General features: G+C 44.7%; 1 protein-coding gene across 2 annotated transcripts in view; it reads left to right on the top strand.

Annotated features, from left to right (window-relative positions):
* The first annotated feature begins 601 nt into the window (after positions 1 to 601).
* Positions 602 to 17,616, top strand: part of DSCAM (DS cell adhesion molecule) — a 640,159-nt gene continuing 623,144 nt past the window's right edge. The window contains exon 1 of one of the 2 annotated variants that reach the window (XM_033091571.1): positions 602 to 1,208. In XM_033091571.1, the coding sequence (XP_032947462.1) occupies positions 1,166 to 1,208 (43 nt within the window). In that variant the 5' untranslated portion in view covers positions 602 to 1,165. The remainder of the gene's footprint in view (positions 1,209 to 17,616) is intronic. The other variant, XM_033091562.1, reaches the window with a different exon arrangement.

Raw genomic sequence — 17,616 nt, 5'->3', positions numbered from 1 at the left:
TGCAGAAGCTTTTTAGAGCTTTCATTTAAATATTATTACGACTTCAAGAACCTTGCAGAATATTCAGGAAGTGTTATCATACTGGCTTTTCACAGCAACGTGGCGGGGGTTATATGTTTGGAGTTACTCAAATTATCAGCAATTTCAATAATTTTTTACGCCATTCAGAGAGCAAAATTAGAGTTGCCCATGTTTGTAGTCTACAGCGTATTTGAGATAATTAAAAATTAGCTCCCGAAACCACAGAGATCTTTATAGGAGTAGCGAAGATTTGGAAACGTCATTCCCTCCAGGCAAATGAACTGGACTTTTATGACAGTAAATACGAAATCTGAATCCAGCTGCACATTTTATTAAAACTGCCAACATTTATTTCATGGTCACCTCTGCTTAGCTGACAACCTCCCGGAATAGTCACCCCTGGCCATATCTTCTGTGCACCCGCAAGAAAATCACTAAAAATAATGGACTGTTGAAATGATTATTTAAGCCTCCAAGAAATGCGTCCTGATGACTGTGCGTGACTGTGTGGTGGCTGCTCTCTCGCCGTCCTGCCTCCAGTTCGCCTCCACTTCTCCACTGCTGCTTTAAGACTGCAGAGCGCCCCGGCGGCCAGAGGCAGGGGAGGGGTCCCCGCTCGCCTCCGCTCGGCTGCTCGCTCCTCGCCCGCCCGCCCGCCTCCCAGGCAGGGAAGGTGAGCGACGGATCACTGTGACTCGGGCCGCAGGAGAGGAAAGATGCGCCTGCCCGCCCGCCTGCTGCCTGGATGTGGAGGCTGAGGGCCGGCGCACGCGAGGCCGCTTGCTGCGCAGTCGGGGCGCCGGGCGCCCGGGATGAGCTCACGCCCGCGTCCGCGGCTCTGTGCACCTGCCGACCTGCCGGCGGCCCCCTGAGCTGACGGCGCACCTGGGCTGCAGCCCGGCGGGCCCGCTCTGGCCGCAGCGTGGGGCGCGGCGCCCGGGAGCAGGTGTGCAGGAGCGCAGCGCGCGGGGAGCGCAGCCCTTGCCCCGGAGCCCGGCCGCGCCGCGTGCCCGGGCGGCTCGGCAGCAGCGGCGGCGGCGGGCGGCCGGCGGCCCCCGGGCAGGTGGCGAGTGAGCGGAGCCGGGCGGAGCGCGGGGGGCGAGGCCGGCGCGTCGCTCGCGGGAGGCCGGGGAGCAGCAGGGGCATGTGGATACTGGCCCTCTCCTTGTTCCAGAGCTTCGCGAATGGTGAGCCTTTGGGTTTGTGGTGAATTTTATTTCTTGTATTGACCGGCGTGCGGGGGCACTGGATGCATGGGTGAAATCATTCCCTGTTTCCCCCCATCTGTGCTTACATTTTCATGCTTTTATATATTTTAAATGATTTTTATTTCCTTTGGGAGGAGTGGAGGCAATGAAGAGAGGCCGGGGGTGGGGAGGGGGGGAATTTGCTCTGTAATCATTTCGAGGAGCTTACCTTGCAAAGTGACAGCTCGGAGCTAACTCCAGTACTAGCTAGCTAGCTACCTCATTCAGAATAAACCTGGTTTGGCGAGAGGAGGAGAGATAGGGAGATGGGCACTTTGACACAGGACAGCCTCAAAGGGACGTGGCATTCCAAGTGCAGGCAGGTGGAGGGGTCAGTGAAGCGCTTTGCCTTCAGATCCAAAGCGTTATGAGCATTTAATTCCGCTACAATTCATCCTCGGCAGCAGTGAAGACGGCTTTAAGCAAAAGATCTGTCCTTCACCCCCCCCTTGCTACTACACACTTCTCACAGGCATTTATGTAAAAAGATGCACTCATAAGCATTACATCATCTGAAATGTGGACACATTTTTAAAGACACCTGTATAGTTGTAAAAATCAAATCAGTGAATATTGTAAATAGCCTTGCTTGCCTCGTTCCCACCCAGCAGCACATTTTGAAATGCTTTCTTCCTGGGTATTTGAAAAGCTATTGCTCTTGACTGAGTCAGACCCAATTAGCAAGTGTGACTGCACCTTCCTTTGCCTGTCACCGCGTAAATATGAACTTACATGTATGAATGGCTTTCTCTTATTTGGGAGCGAGAGGAAATTGTCATCACTCGGTATTGCCTGGGAGTAGCTACCGCTGTCAATTCCCATTTCAATTTTTGGAACACAAATCTGCATAAAATGTATGACTTGCTGACAGTTAGAATTAAAGCATTAAGCAGAATCCCTACCCAGGAGAGAGGGAGGAAGGGAGGGAGGAAGAGAGAGAGAGAGAGAGAGAGAGAGAGAGAGAGAGAGAGAGAGAGAGAGAGAAGAGAAGAGAAGAGAAGAGGAGAGAAGAGAAGGGAAGAGAAGAGAGAGGAAATCTCAGCCTGGTGAGAAAATACCAGAAGCCAAGGGGGAAGCTCTAAGGTTTTCCTGGAAGATGCACAGGGAAGCTGTGAGGATAGCTATATGGGAGTACATTTTCTCTGCCTATCCAGATAGTACTAAAAGAATCAACACACCAACAGGCCAGAGGAACCACATAAACTTGGTAAAATTAAAAAAATAAAAATAAAGGATGACTAAGGACAGGTAGAGCTGAAGGAAGGAACTCCTGAAATTCCCATTAAAATGATACTTAGCTTTCTAATATAACCTAAAGCAAAGTGTTCAAAACTTTCATTTGGAGATTTCCTAGCAGGAGAGAATTGCAACAAGTTCTGACATGACACCCATCTTTCCCAGAGGGCACTACACACCTCTTCTGCAGCCTCACGGGAATTTACCTGGGGGGATAGATCTGCTCTGGCTAATGTGTGGTGATGCATGGAGGTGAGCCCTTGATGCTGCTATGACTTGGAGAGAATGCAGAAATGCTCACGTACATGTTCCAGTGCCACAGAGTCTGACGGCCTGTCTCACCCGGCAGGGCATACCCCCCGCTCCCCCCCCCCCCCCCAGCTCGTGGGAGAGGCCTGGGTTGCAGGATGAAACACAATTTCCATCTGATTGGGAAGTATGTGTCTCAGGATGATGGAAGAGATGGTGCTTCTGGCTGTCAGTCTGTCAGTGCCTACTCTACAGTTCCATAGTTATATATGACCAAAATTGTATGGAAGAATTTCTGATACAGTCTCTGGTACAGAGATGCTGTACCTATGTGTCACTTCTTCTGAATCAGTGTTCATACTAAAATAACCATAAAAGAGTCATGCAGAGTGAGAAAATTGTATAAAACCTCCAACATTCTACTATAAGGAGAATAGATGCAAAGCATATGTATACATAGACATACCAAGTGCTGGGAGCAGTATCTTCTTACACCTTTTTCAAGAAAGACCTTTAATGGTGATTGATAATCACTGTCATTGCTACTGTAATAAATACAGGTAGATTTCACAATATAAGACATAGAGAATACCTGCAAATGGATATTTTACTCTATAACGTGTTCTGACCCTACCTACCAGAAGGCTGTGAGAGTCTCTTATATAAAAATGGCCCTCTCTTCATAAGATCAAGCATTAAAATAATAATAATAATAATTTAAAAAGCCTGACTGTAGAGCACTGAGCTCTTTCCTTTTGGGGGACTAACTTTAAATAATTTTTCAATGAATGATGTTCAGTGTTCAATGCATGATATGCAAAGGATCCTAAAATATTTAGTCATAGCAAAAATAAAATGGGTCCAGTTTCAAGGCTGCCTGTTCCTAGGACCTTATGTCAAAAATGTGAAATTAAATGGTTCCTATCTATCTGAATGAGACTTGAAAAAAAATAGAGAAATAATGTTTTTCAGCAACTGTCATATTTTGGTCTGCCTTAATTTTGAAAAATTCCTGAACATGTGTGATCAAGGACCTATGAATTCGAACGCCTACGCTGATCAGTGCTAGGCCTCAAACATCAAAATGTCTGACATAATTTTAAAAATGCCATTTGTAAAATATGATGCAGTTAGATGTGTCGGGGTGCTAACAGAATGAGAAACCCGTGATGGATCTGCATTTTAACAGGAGACAGCAGCGTTCTCCCTACAGATGTAATGGGATTTACATTCATTTTTTAATGAAAGCAGGATGGCTGGACTGGCTGCAGATAGTATTTCGGGTACAAAAATGAGAAGTCCATCAAGGGTTAAATCCTTGAATGAATGACCTCACCTGATTAGGTGCAGTCACCACCGTGAAAGCAGTGAACTTGTTCTGCAATGTTCCAGAAATCGTCGCGGGAGACCTTCGGTTGCAGTGCAAGGAGATGAGGTCCGTATATGTGTAGTCACACATGCACACACGTCTGCTCAGGACAGCATCGCACTGCGTTGTGTTGTATCACCATTTCTCTTGGTTTTAACCCCAGTGAGCACATTCTAGTTTAGAATTCTTGTGAAAAGCAAAGGCAGGCCTTTGGCCAAGCAGAATAAGGAATAACAAGCAGGTTTATTATATGTGATATATTTTTGCTTGCACCCTTACATCTCTGTTTTATGTACATGCCACCTTTTCCTGAGCTGTGGAATCGGGTGCTTTGCTGCTTTGCTGTTTGTAGGGTGTTGGTGGACAATAGTGAGGGTGTGGTGGTGGGCGAGGGAAGGATGCTAGTCAGAGAGAAAATGGGGTGTCCAGCACCCTTCAGGCTTCACCGCTTCATCGCCACAAGGAATTACAGGCCGTGAACTTGGTATTTTATATGAATTTAGAAGCAGACCTTTGTGAGTACAAATGCACTTGCATAGCTTTTAAGATGATTTTTCTTTAATTCATGTAAATATATGTAAGTAAAAACTATTATCAGGTGAATCATTTCAGGGCCTCCTCTCCTCCGCCCTCCCCTGCTTTCATTAAGCAGACTCAAATTCTATCCCAGAATCTCAGGGTTCATCAAAAATTTCTGGAACCCTTAAGCTGCATGTCCCTACAAAATGCTCTCTGTAGGAAAACAAAATGCCATGCAGACCTTTAGTAAATGCCAGCCGATCCTTCCCCACTCCTTGACTCCCTTCTGGATGACACTTTGGCATGACCACAGTTCACTGCTGCCACGGGGGATCAGTGACTCCCTGGGCAGAGCTGGTACGATCCAGCACGCTCGTAGTGGGAAGAATTTTTGATGGAAAAAAAGCTAATTTAAATCCGAAATTCCTGGACCTCCATGTAGCTGTCAGAATGTTTTATCATTGATGTGTCCGGGATGAGGTGTAACGAGTATTTCCTAAAGAGACTCAGGGCAGTGTGCATGGAAACTCCATGTAAAGGGAAGAGAGATGGGGAGGGAGAGAGAGAGAGATGGGGAAGGTCATTTTGTAAAGAGAGACCAGTGAACACTGCAGGAGACCGGAAATGTATGTTTGAAAAATAAAAGGATGGCTTTCTCGGTGGATGCGTTTACAGAATCCATGGCATCTAAATTTCATGAAACGAGTTGACTTCTGTGGGTGACATTATGAATGTGCCTCATTCATAATTAATAGGCGGGGGAAATAACACGTTTAGCGTGGGGTTAGGCAGAGCCTGGAGTAGCATGTTCGAAGCCCAGCACTCCCATTCTCCTGGTTTCCCGTGTGTCTGGAGCACAGAGCAGAGCAGACAGGGCCCTGGGGGATCGTGAGCAGACCGCTGTGTCTGGGCATTTTCTTGGCGGCTGTGCTGAAGTGCATGCTGGCTCTTGGTGACCAGCCTGGGAGAGAGTGAGGTGGTGCTACCTGCATGTCAATTGTGTCCCTGCCATAGGACACTAGTGGGCGGCAAACCTCACAAGACTGCTGCAGCCTTCAGCAGAGCGGGTGACACCGCCGCCTCCGAGGGATCTGAGCTGCTGTGTGCCGGGTTAGAGGCTTTCCTCCCTTCGGTTTCTCACGTTCCCCGCGCCCAGACTCCCATGTCAGGGAGTCCGTTCTAACACGTTCTAACGGGAGCGATGCGAAGGCCGGCAGCACAGCAGGCCAGGCAGGGTCCAGCCAGCCGTCTTTGTTTCCAATATTACAAAGGAGGACCATATTGAAAGCGATATTTTGAAATCCAGAAGGTGTATAGAAGAGCAAAGGGGTGTCTGGGGGCTGGAGGGCTCGCCGCCGGTGCAGTTGCACACCCCCTTTCAAACTGGCAGGGGAGCCCTGCCAGGCGTGTGTGCGTCTTTTCTCCGAGGTGGCAGCTCCAGGAGCAGCCCCTGCGCCGGATTGGCTGACCTTCCAATGTCATTCCAGGACGCGCCGCTGGCTTTTCTCCTCCTGCTGATGGTGACAGGGGTGAAGCTGGCGCTCCGCTCCTCTGCAGTCCGTCAGTCTCAAGGCTGCCAGGCCAGGAGCCCCCTTCTCTTCTCCCCCAGGCAAATTGGGCAGCACCTGTTTGCCTGGACCGCGCGTTAACTCTTCGCGTTCCTGAGAGCTGGGCCCAGAAATTCTCCTCTTCTCGCTCCCTGCCCCTCCCCCTCTATATTTATATTCTTTTCTTTCATGTTTTGAAAATGTGAGAAAATTCAAAGTTGCATTTTTCTCACTGCATTTTTGGGTTAAGATAAGACAATGAGGCTGGAAGAGTCCAGCAACCGGACATGTACCCACTAGGGCACTAGTTCTGAATCCTCAGGGTGCAGCCCCTTCTACAGGCGATGCACCATCCACCAAGGTGGCAGGCAGAAAGCACCACGGGCCGGGTGCACACCACTGGTGTTTGGTTCACGGGTTAGCTAGCTCCTGACCAGGATGTTCGCAGGGACAGGATTCTGAGACCTGCTCCCCCGATTAGATTCCTGCTTTGTCCTCTGTAAATGCAGGTAAAACCTTGTATGTTCCCTTGATAGTGTCTAGGGCAATCTGGAACTCTGTTTATTTATTTGGTGCTTATTCAGTTAGTGACTGCCTCCCTCCCTGGACAGTGAGGTCCACAGGTGCGATGCCCCCTCGCGTCCTTACACACGCGTGCGCAGAGCGCATGCGCCCAGGAGGTGGCCATCTCTGTTCAGTGCCTGCGTGAAGGAGGGACAAACGATGCACCGAGCCCTCCTCCCCTCCGAAACCTCGTCTCCTCTCTCCTGCCTCTATCTTCCTCCTTGCTCCTTGCCGGCCTCAATCTCGAATGCTAACATATAAACCATTGTGAGAAATGTACCGTAAGCCACTGTGTGAATTCCTCAGCTCCGGCCGTCTCCTCCTGACAAACTGACGCCATCGCTATAGAGGAGTTTATTTCCTAAAACTGCTTCTGGGGCATTTTTCTTCACTTTTTCAAAAGAGAGTCACATTGGAATATGCGATGGGAATTCGTTACAGTTACATCACATGACAGGATTGTTTTGGGCGCCCTTCCTGCTTGGAGTGGGTCCCATGCCATGGAAAGGAGGTTCGTAAATGCACTGGACCCCTCCCTGTCAAGCGTGTGCTGCCATGTGGGGTGGTTCAAAAATCCGCTACAGTGTGTAATGCCCTGTCTCATTCTGAACACCAGTCAGAAACATCAAACCCACACATACGTTTCCTGGGGTTTCCTGGGAATTCATTGCTTTATCAAAGAGCCACCCAGGACATCAAAATAAACATCAGTTCTTAGGACTTAATTGTCTCAAAAACAAAAACAAAAAACAAAAACAACAAACAAAAAACCCACACTATTTTCTTAAGTATCCTATTAATTTATGGATTTCTCATCATCTGTTTTTCTTATTTTTATAGCAGAACCAAATGTAAAAGTTTGTTTTTCATCAAAGTAACATGAAAGGAGTACGTCTTAATCATTGTTAAAATTTTGGTTTTAACAATGCAATATTTGATTTTAAGAATGCAATATTTATCATATTTTGATTTTTGGAGATCTGTTTTTTTATGTTGATCAGTACTTACAATTTTTAAATAAAAATCATTGAATTGGATTAATTTTTGGTCATTAAGCCCCCTTGATTATGTAAATATGTATCATGGTTAAACAAAAAGTGGATGAATGGTCTTGACAAGATAGATGATATGATAAGAAGGAAAGAAGCTACTACACAGAGAGACAAAATGACGGGGATTAATGAATCTTGCATGCATCCCTACTTAAGTTATTTTTACGCAGAAGACAGTGAGTAAGATTTAAGAGTGAGCAAGCAGTCCTATTTATAGAAAGCCGGTTTTAAATGCAGCGGCTGAGAGAGGAAAGAAAGAACTGAAAACGCGAGAGATCACCTCCATACTAATGCTGACTTCCCCTAACTTCCCGGAACCATATTGAATTTTTGGAGGAGGCAAAAAGAGTAGCAACCCTTGCTGAACTATTTAGAATCGCTTTGACTCTGCAGAACATTCTAGAAATGCTTTCAGGATTTAAGTCCACGTAAGACATGGGTAGCAGGGGGTGGGGAGCCCGTCTGTGTATTATTTGAAACTGGTGCTTGGGTGACGGGAGGATGTTGGATTTACAGGACTGCTACAAACATTTATTTGACAATAAACGTTGCCTTTGTGGAAGACGTTCAACAGCAGAAAGTAAGGGCAGAATCCACGTGCGTGTTTATCATAGATCAATTGCTGGGAGAAACATTCCAATTTAGGATCTTCTGATCGTCGCAGGTGCTTCCATGTTAACCAGATATTCAATTCTGGAGATTTAAATTGTGGTGTATGCTCTTCTTATTAGTCATGCAGATGGGGCAGGCAATGTCGCCACAGGCTGCTGGATTGACATAAATGTTACTGGACAAAGGAAAAAGAACACACTTGCTCTTAAAAATAGTCTTCCTCCCTAGGACTGCATCTGTTCCTTGTAATATTTTGGTTTTACTCGTTGTAAGTGGGCTGTATTTTCCATTTAGAGTAAAATCCGTGAATTTGTATGGAAATAATGCTTGGCTTATGGGTTGGGAATCTGGACAAACGCCAGGTGCTGACCTACCCCAACATGATGCCTTTTATTATATGAAGAACCATCTGTAAAATGGGTTGTTTTGGAGCCACTCTCCCCAGGCTGGTGAATGGGCATGTTTGACAAGGTGGTAGAAAGAGATTTGAACTAATTACCATCTTTGATTCATAGCAGCCTTGCCTCTTTTAAAATTAAAATGAGGAACCAGGGAACAGTTTTAGGCTTGGTTTTACACAGAATTTCAGCAATTCTTCTTGTTGCCCACTGTACATAAATACAGTGAAAGTCAGTTTATAGTTTTTTCTAGATACCCAAACTCTCAAATTGTTGGGTGCTGTTGCAAAACAACCGTGGTGATGACACTCCCAGAGAAGCGTCAGAGTCCCCAGGTGCCTTCTTCATCCTCATGGGACCAATACGAAGATCACAGTAAGCTGAGGTCAGAAGCAGGTGAATAAGTCACGTTGGGTAGACAGGGTGCTGACTGAGGTAGCCTGTGTCACACACTGAGGGGTCATGTCATTTGCAATAGCTGGTGGCACTAGTGACTCTTACCATCGATTCCTGTCCCTAATACTGAGCAAAACATTGATTTCTCTCATGAGTCCTGTTTTTTCACTCGTTGGACAAACTTTAGGGTGATGGGAAAATTTCCACTATTATATCAAAAGACGAAAGTAAAGTCTGCAGATAATTTGAACCATTGCAATTCTATGTGCTTTTAAATTTTATCCCTCCCACCCTTTGCTTTTTTTCTACATGAAGGACCCGAGCGGTATTGTGGAAACTTTTGAGTAAACATACTTCCTCATTAGAGAAACCACAGATCCATTTCTTCTCTCCACAGTAGCCCTCCTGTGGCATGATTTGATCTTGGGTTCCCACAGGACACAGAAAACCCCAAACCCCAGTCTGCATAATTACAGTGTTTATTTCTTAATATCAGTTGTAGAGCATTTTTAATAACTGATTTGTAGCTGCCAGGGTAGAAATAAAAATGCTTTGTAATATTACATGTGAGACTCAGGAATGAGCTGGCAACCCCCAACAACAACTGCCTCTATTCTTGAAACAGACAACCTGACACCATAGAGAGGGCGCCATGATGACTGTATCACCCCTGCTGGACATCATCATTGCTAGTTCCTGCAAAGGGTAGTCATTTGTCTAGTCCATTGACCATTGAAAAGGAAATTCATAAAAAATGAGAAATGCGCCCTAAAGAACAGAATTCTTCATTCATAAATTATTCAAGATTGGTAAAACCCAAGTTAGCAGTCTCCGGTACCTTGATATGGTAGCAGAAAGTGAGTAGCATAGTCAGTTACCAGATGTATTATGATTCACCGAAATCAATAGCCATTAAAACTTTGGTGGCTACTGTTTTACAGTAGGCTTGATGGATAGTTATATAGAAACTTGGGTAGAAAAATTTTGACCTAGCAGTGATATTGGTATTTCTTTTGGGTAATTACTTTGATCAGTGGTGGGTTCATCTGTGTCTCATGGGATCTCACATCACCAGTCACAACAACCCCACACCCCTTGTTAATAGTCACAAGGGACCCCTCATTCCTCGCCCCCCACTCCCATTGCCCCATCACTGAAGATGGGAGCATGAGAATATGCTGTAGGCTTCTGTGTTGTCAGATGCTTGAGGCAATGGAAGTAAAAGTTATGAGAAGACCAAGAGCATGGAGGAAGGAGCTGCACCAGCCTCCGTGTTAGGACAGCAGGAATGTGACAGGAGAAGGAAGGAGGATGCAGGCTTTCGCTAGGCCACGTCTTGACACCTTGAGCCCTGTTCTTGTTAATATGACTCCATCTGGATCTTCCCAGGTAAGGATCAGGGACACTGGTCCCAACTCTCAGGTGGGCGAGGTCAGAGAGAAAGATGCTATGGAAATTTCCTGGAGAGCTTTGCCCCTCATGAAACCCCACTGCAGATTCTGATGCCGGCGCCATTTTGGGAATGGGCTGTAGTATGAAAATCTCCTCAGGTCAAATTCTGATCTGTACCTTTGTCATCTTTTCCCCATCCCCACAGAGGCCCCTCAACTAGACTGTTTGTAAAGCACCCCTGATACTTTACATAGTTTTTTATAGTGTTTTCCCGCCAACTCTGACCACCATGGAGTCTGGTTCTACAGCCATGGGGTATGTGTGACCTAGGAATTTGGATTGTTATTCAGATCCAGGAGGCTCTGGAAAAATATCCACTTGGAAAAGGGGCTGCCTGGCCCCTGCTTGACGTAGAGAGGGTCAAACATTAGCTAGAAAGTCAACCCAATAAAGTTTCAGGTGAACTCCAAGGTACTGTTGGGGAACTCTGTATTGAGTGGTTTATTGGGGGGGGGTGTTTGTGTGGGGTCAGGCATATTTGGGGAGAGTTGGAAGTGAAGGCTGGTAACAGGGAAGACCCTGAGTAGAGGGAAATGGGATCCCACCTGGGGCACTTCTCGTTTGGGTTGCTAGTAGCTTGAGAATCATTTATGTTTTCGAGGTTGGACAATTACGTTTGCAAACTCATTCTAGAAAAAGTGCTACGTACCTCATTGCTGAATATCACTATGGTCACCTTCGAAGGACTCCCCTTGGGAAGCTATGCACCGACACCAGCGCCTAGTCCACCCTTCACAGCAATTTTGGAACTCTTTTTCTGGAATGGCCATCAGAGCTGTCGTCATATTACCCTTGATGTCCTGAGTGTCATCAAAATGTCTTCCTTTCAATATTTCCTTTATCTTCGGGTAAAGAAAGAAGTCATTGGGGGCCAGATCAGGTGAGTAGGGAGGGTGTTCCAATACAGTTATTTGTTTACTGGCTAAAAACTCCCTCACAGACAGTGCCGTGTGAGCTGGTGCATTGTCGTGATGCAAGAGCCGTGAATTGTTGGCGAAAAGTTCAGGTCGTCTAACTTGTCCATGCAGCCTTTTCAGCACTTCCAAATAGTAAACTTGGTTAACTGTTTGTCCAGTTGGTACACCTTCATAGTGAATAATCCCTCTGATATCAAAAAAGGTTAGCAACATTGTTGCAACAAGTTCGCAAACGTAATTGTCAGACCTCATTTATCTGCTATCTACAGATACAAATATGTATAGGGGTGTGTGTGTGTGTGTGTGTGTGTGTGTATACACATACTCCAAGTTTGAATTGTCTTAGCATATTTGATATTCAGGTTCATTGCTAGCATGGCCTTCACTTATGGACTTGGTCCCACTGGTCCCACTGTGTTTTCTCACACGTGCCCCTTTGCTAGCCGCCTGAGTCCCAGCAGAGAAGCGCTTTTGCAACCTAAATGTGACCACATGGCTCCAAGCAAGAGATCCAAAGTGGGAAACCGTTTGGGTTACTGCACTGAACAAGCTTAAGGGATGAGCTAGGGTGGAATGACACAGGACAGGAAAGCAAACTGTTTGCAGCTTGAGGTTTCTGACTCTAGCACGGGAGTATTCCACAGGCCTTCATTAAAATGTCAGTGTGTGCTCCTTCCACACTCAGCTGTAAATGACTTGGGACTGTGGGCTTTTTCGGATTTTCTTGGCCTCCGCTCCCTTCTTCTAGGTTAAATGACCCCCCAGTTATCTGTGTTTATCACACTAAGCCTGTGTGCTTGCATTAAGTTGTCATAAAAAGAGAAAATGGAGTGGAAGGACACATATGCATTTTAGACCTTGTCGGGTATATGATAAAATTGAGGACAGTTATTAGTGGCAGAATAATCCTTTCAAAACATTGTGTCCTTGATTTTTGAACTAAAATAGACTGGAATGTGTGCTGGAGAGAGGCCTAAATTCAGAACCTTAAAAATATCATTTTGTGTCCTGAGATCCTATTTTAGGTCATATTAAAAATAACTTTCCCTCCTAGGCATCTTAACCAAGTTTGCTGTTATAATGCTTTGGTGGTTTTATTGTGATTGACTACAGAAATTTTCTTTCAGAGCGTCTGTTTTGATTTTTTGCTTTAGAAGAAAACGGCATGAAAGACCTCGCAGGCTGAAGAAACGTGACTTCTGCTTCCTCATAATTACAGGAATGAGGGTAGAACTGTTTCTCAGCAGTAGGCTCCTGCACCCATGTCCCTCGAAAAAGTGGGGAGGGCACCCTCTTAAGAAGTCACAAACTCTCCCAAGGGAGTCTGTGAAGAAGAAAATCCGTTGAAAATAGCTCATGGTTCCTCTCTGATTCGGAGTTTTCACAACCGACAGAGCCTTGTGCAGACTCTTCTCTTTTAAAGTTCGAGAAAAGTAGGATGACCTTCCTTCATGTCTCCCTCATGGAACGGGCATAAATATTTCCATCATCAAATGAAATAACCTGAGCTAGACCCATGAGCAATTGTAAATGGTTCAACACGTTCCTTAGAAAAAATGAAAACGAGAGATTGTGTGACTCAGGTTTATTATTAGAACCAGTCATCTTACTCCACAGAAAATGTTTATTACGTACCTTAATAAGGGTTGAGTGTTTTTCCCTTAGGTTCCTAACAACTCTCGGTACGAATGGACTTTAGGATGTGCAGCCTGACCAACGGCCAAAGCAATTTAAAGCAGTGCAATGAAGCTATGGCGCCGTGCAAAAGCATTTGCAAGAAATGGCAGGGTTTTCTGTCTTTAGTCTGTCGCCACAATTTTCACCTTTCTGTCTCCCTCCTTGGAAACTGGGAGCTCATATCAGAGCTTACGTGCACACAATGCGAGTGAGGAAGAGAAACAGATTCCCCCGGGGTCTGAGGCCTTCGCTGCCTCGGTATTGATTTCCTAAGTCACAGGTGGTTAGCTGTCACCTGGGCAGGTGGAGGGACACGGCTGGGCCCTCAGCTGCTCAGGGCACAGTGAAGTCTGGAAGCAAGGGACAGTGTTCTTTCAGCCTGTGGGTGTCCCCCTCAGGGGTGACCCTAGAAATCTGTGTCTCTCTCGAGATCTTTGAATGGATGTAGGATGGTATGTAATTATTTTTTCTGAACTGCACAAGTGTAGGCATTCTGGGTTATTCTAAAGCCCCAAACAGAGCCGTGAGATACAAAATAAACTGAATGGAACCCTTGGAACTTATTTTAGGCTTTTTATTTTGGGCAGGTATTTTAGACTTACTATGATTTTTAGCAGGTGGGAATACAAGACTCCCACTCCCTTCTTTTATGATTTGATCAATTCATACAAGGTATGCTCCTGAAATGGTGTTCTTCCGTTAAATTGGTGGTTCTCACCAGGAGCCATTTCACCCCCCAGGGGACATTGGGCAATATCTGGACACATTGTTATCACAGCTCCAGGGAAGCAGGGCGGCTGCTCGCACCTAGTGGGTGGAGGCCAGGAATCCAACTAAACATCCTACAATTCACTGGACAGCAACTCATGGCAAACAATTATTTGGTCCAAAATGTCAGTAGTGCCAAGGCTGAGAAACCCTAAACTAAACAGGTTAGAGCCTAGTTGCTACTCTATAGTATCAGTTTTATGCGTTTTTTTATGGATGCTGGATTGGTCCCGGAAAGCCAGCAAGAGGATGATATTCTGAATCTCAATTGTGATTCTTTTGGTTACAAAAATCATAGCTAGTAATGCTTGTCGTTGATTAAACGCTATGTACTATTTCCTTTTTCTTTCATGAATAAAAATAAAACAAATCTGTGTCCCCCTTTTCATCAGTCACTAAGAACATGAATGTCAAGGTCTTCCAAGGTTCCTTCAGCCGTTTTCCCCTCAAGTGATTATGCTAATTAGTGTTTGATCGGATGATTAAATGATAATTCGATTAATCCCCTATGCAAAATGTTCTGCCTATATTTTCTCTCTCCCGGGTACCATGTGCCCGAAGCACCCTTTTGACAGAGGCCAGTTCTTCCTGAAGATGTGGGTTTCTGCTTTCAGAGCTCTGCAAATCCTCTTTGGTGCCAGGGAAAAGGAAGGGGGGTGTTTTTGTAACCCACCTTCCCAGGCAAAGGCTGGACTGCAGAGGCCTCTCAGAAATATGGAAACCTAGTGAGGAAGCACTGAGTATTGGAAGCCATTAGATGAAGAGACAGGCTGGAAGAGGAGGGAGTGGCCCTGTGGGGAGGAAGCCATGTGCCCCATGGTCTCCCAAACCTTTATCCTGGGAGAGGGACCTCCCTGTTTGCATCCGTTTCACTCCGAGTGTTATGTGAGTAGGAGTTGCTATGTCAGGGGGGGTCGTGGAGGGGTGTTCTCAGTGTGTATTTCAAGTGTGTATTTCCTTAACGTGTTCCACCATTTTGTTTCGGTTTGGATGGTTTATTAATGGCATCCCTTGACGTGTTAGTGTTTGTTCATCGGTGTTTTCATTTAGTGAATTTGCTTTTCAGTCTTGGTGATTATGACATTTGTTGAGTTTAAATGCTTATGAAATGCTTTCTGATATAAGAAAATTGAGAGTGTGTAGGAAAGAACGTGAGTGAAAAATATGACGGCAGTGTTGCTATTAGTGGTTTTCTGCTCTAGAACAAGAGTTTACTGTGGCTCATTTTGTGGTTTGACCATGATTAGATTTTTCTTAGCCATGATTGGATTTTCCTTTACACCCTGTCTCTTTTTTCACCCTTTACATTCGCGTAACAGGGTAGTCAGTCTGGTTACCAGAAACATATTTAGAATATGTAGAATTTTTAAAAAAAAATCGGAATGTGCATGTGTTTTGATCTTGCTGGAACTTTTAGCATCTTTCTTTTAAGAGTGGGCCACGAATGAAACAACATATTACTGGTCCCATGTACCTTATCCTAAGAACTGCTAATCCACCAGGAGTAATGACAATAGAGGGAGAACGTATCTGCTCAGATTTTCACATCTCCCCACTCCGAAAATTGTGCAATATCATTTGTAGAGACAAAAATCTCTTGGTTTTCTTTGAAGAAAGAAATCCTGCTTGTACTTCTTCCCATAAAAAAAGAATGAGAGTAAAAGTAAATTCACATTTATGGAGCATCTCAAGTGTATACGCAATTGGCTTACCATATTACGTGCATTAGTTATGATTATTATAATAGTGGTGATAATATCAATGATAATAGCTGATACTATTGATTGCTAGGTGCGAGGCACTACTGTAAGTGTTTATAGTGTTTCCTATAATGCTCAAAGCTGGGAGGTCGGCATTGTTATGGTCACCATTGTAAATAAGGTGGGATTAAGTGATGTGCTGCCTGTCACACAGCTGTTAAATGGCAGAACAAGGCCTAAACCCACATCTGTTTACAAACCCACTTGTCTCCGTGGTCTCCGCTCATCCTCAAACAGTCAAATAAATGAGTACCTTTAATCTCAGTTTTACAGAATATGAGACCAGGGTTTGGAGAGAGTGAACACTGGCTTATGGTCAGATGGGAACTATGATTCAAGGGTTTTATTTTCTCCACATCATGACCTCAGATTTTTCAAACAAAGCCACATGCGTTCATTGGAACTTTGAAAATGATTATATTAAATTTGCTTTAAAGTTGATCCAGGAAGGACTTGTTTTGAGACAGAGAAGCTATCTATTTTTATGAATCAGTGTATAAATGGGGAAGATTCATTTACTTTTCCTTGTCAACTCTCAGTACTTACTTGAGTTAAATTAGGTAAGTAAGAGAAGGTGAATTAACCTTTATCCATGTCAGTTGTTGGACTATTTTGCGATGTTACATCCTATTGCTAGTGTGCTTGAGAGTGAAATTGGAGGAGGGAACATTTATGCTACGTTCATATTACACGACAGGATCTTTACTAATCTTCAAGTTCAAATTGTATATCTGTTTTTAAGTCAATTTAAGAACATTTCACTTGTTCTGAACTAACCATCAGTTTTCTCAATGCCAAAATATTTTTTGAAATTGGTAATCAGAGACGGAAATTGAATGTGAATTTTGTAACATTTGGGACATTTATGAAAAGACACAGATTGGTTTTGTTAATGCAAGTCCAAGTTTTATCACTGCAGTAGTAGCCACGGGACTTGTTTGAATTATTTTGCAGTAGTATCCACGGGATTTGTTTCTTGAAGAGTTTAGACAATTCTACCTAGACATTCTCACTGATTGAACTTAAATGAAAGCTCTTATAATCAGTAAGAATAATATATGTATGAGCAAGCTGTGGTGACATTCTTTGTTCTCTGGCATTAACTGGTAATGTTCAAACCAGTTACTCACATAGGACCTACTTGCCTTCCATGGAGTGTAGGAGACTCCATTGTCCCGATGTGATGAAAATAACCCAGCTCTGTCGGTGCTCAGAGCTGGAATGGCCCAAGCTTCCGTCCGCTGATGGCAGAGCCCTGTCTATTGTCTGGGTGGCTTCCTTCACTGCATACACTGCCTGGGGCTCATTAGCTCCCAAGGTCCTAATGCAGTCATGGCCCGGATCCCCCAGTTGGACCCCTATCATGGAGGTTCCTTCATTCCTATCCAATCAGCCATGTCACAAACCTTAGGCTGTGTCCCCGCAGAGGGCCTGACCACAGAGATATTAAAACACTGAAGTAACCTCACGTTTATAGCTATGGTAATGCCCAGAGTCATTTTTTTTATGGAATGATGAATGAACCTATTTATAATAATTGCTAATAATTATTCAGCTCTTATTATGAGCCAGAAGCTGTGCTAAGTGCTTTATTGTGTCATCTCATCGAATATTCAAACAAGTCTTTGAGATACTCATATCATCACCATTTTACAATGGGGTGAGATCAAGGTTTACAAAGGTGAAGGGACTTCCCTAACGTCATACATTTGGGATCTGAACTTGGGCCGTCTAACTGCAGAACTCCTGCACTTGACTCTCAGGCTATACTCATCAAGTAAAGAGCTCTTGACTTTTGCGCCAGTTCCTGAGCACACACACTGTTTTATGTG

This window comes from Rhinolophus ferrumequinum, chromosome 2 (assembly GCF_004115265.2).
Source record: "Rhinolophus ferrumequinum isolate MPI-CBG mRhiFer1 chromosome 2, mRhiFer1_v1.p, whole genome shotgun sequence".
Taxonomy (NCBI): domain Eukaryota; kingdom Metazoa; phylum Chordata; class Mammalia; order Chiroptera; family Rhinolophidae; genus Rhinolophus; species Rhinolophus ferrumequinum.
Note: the sequence above shows the minus strand (reverse complement) of the source record. Positions and strands in the feature narration are given on the sequence as shown.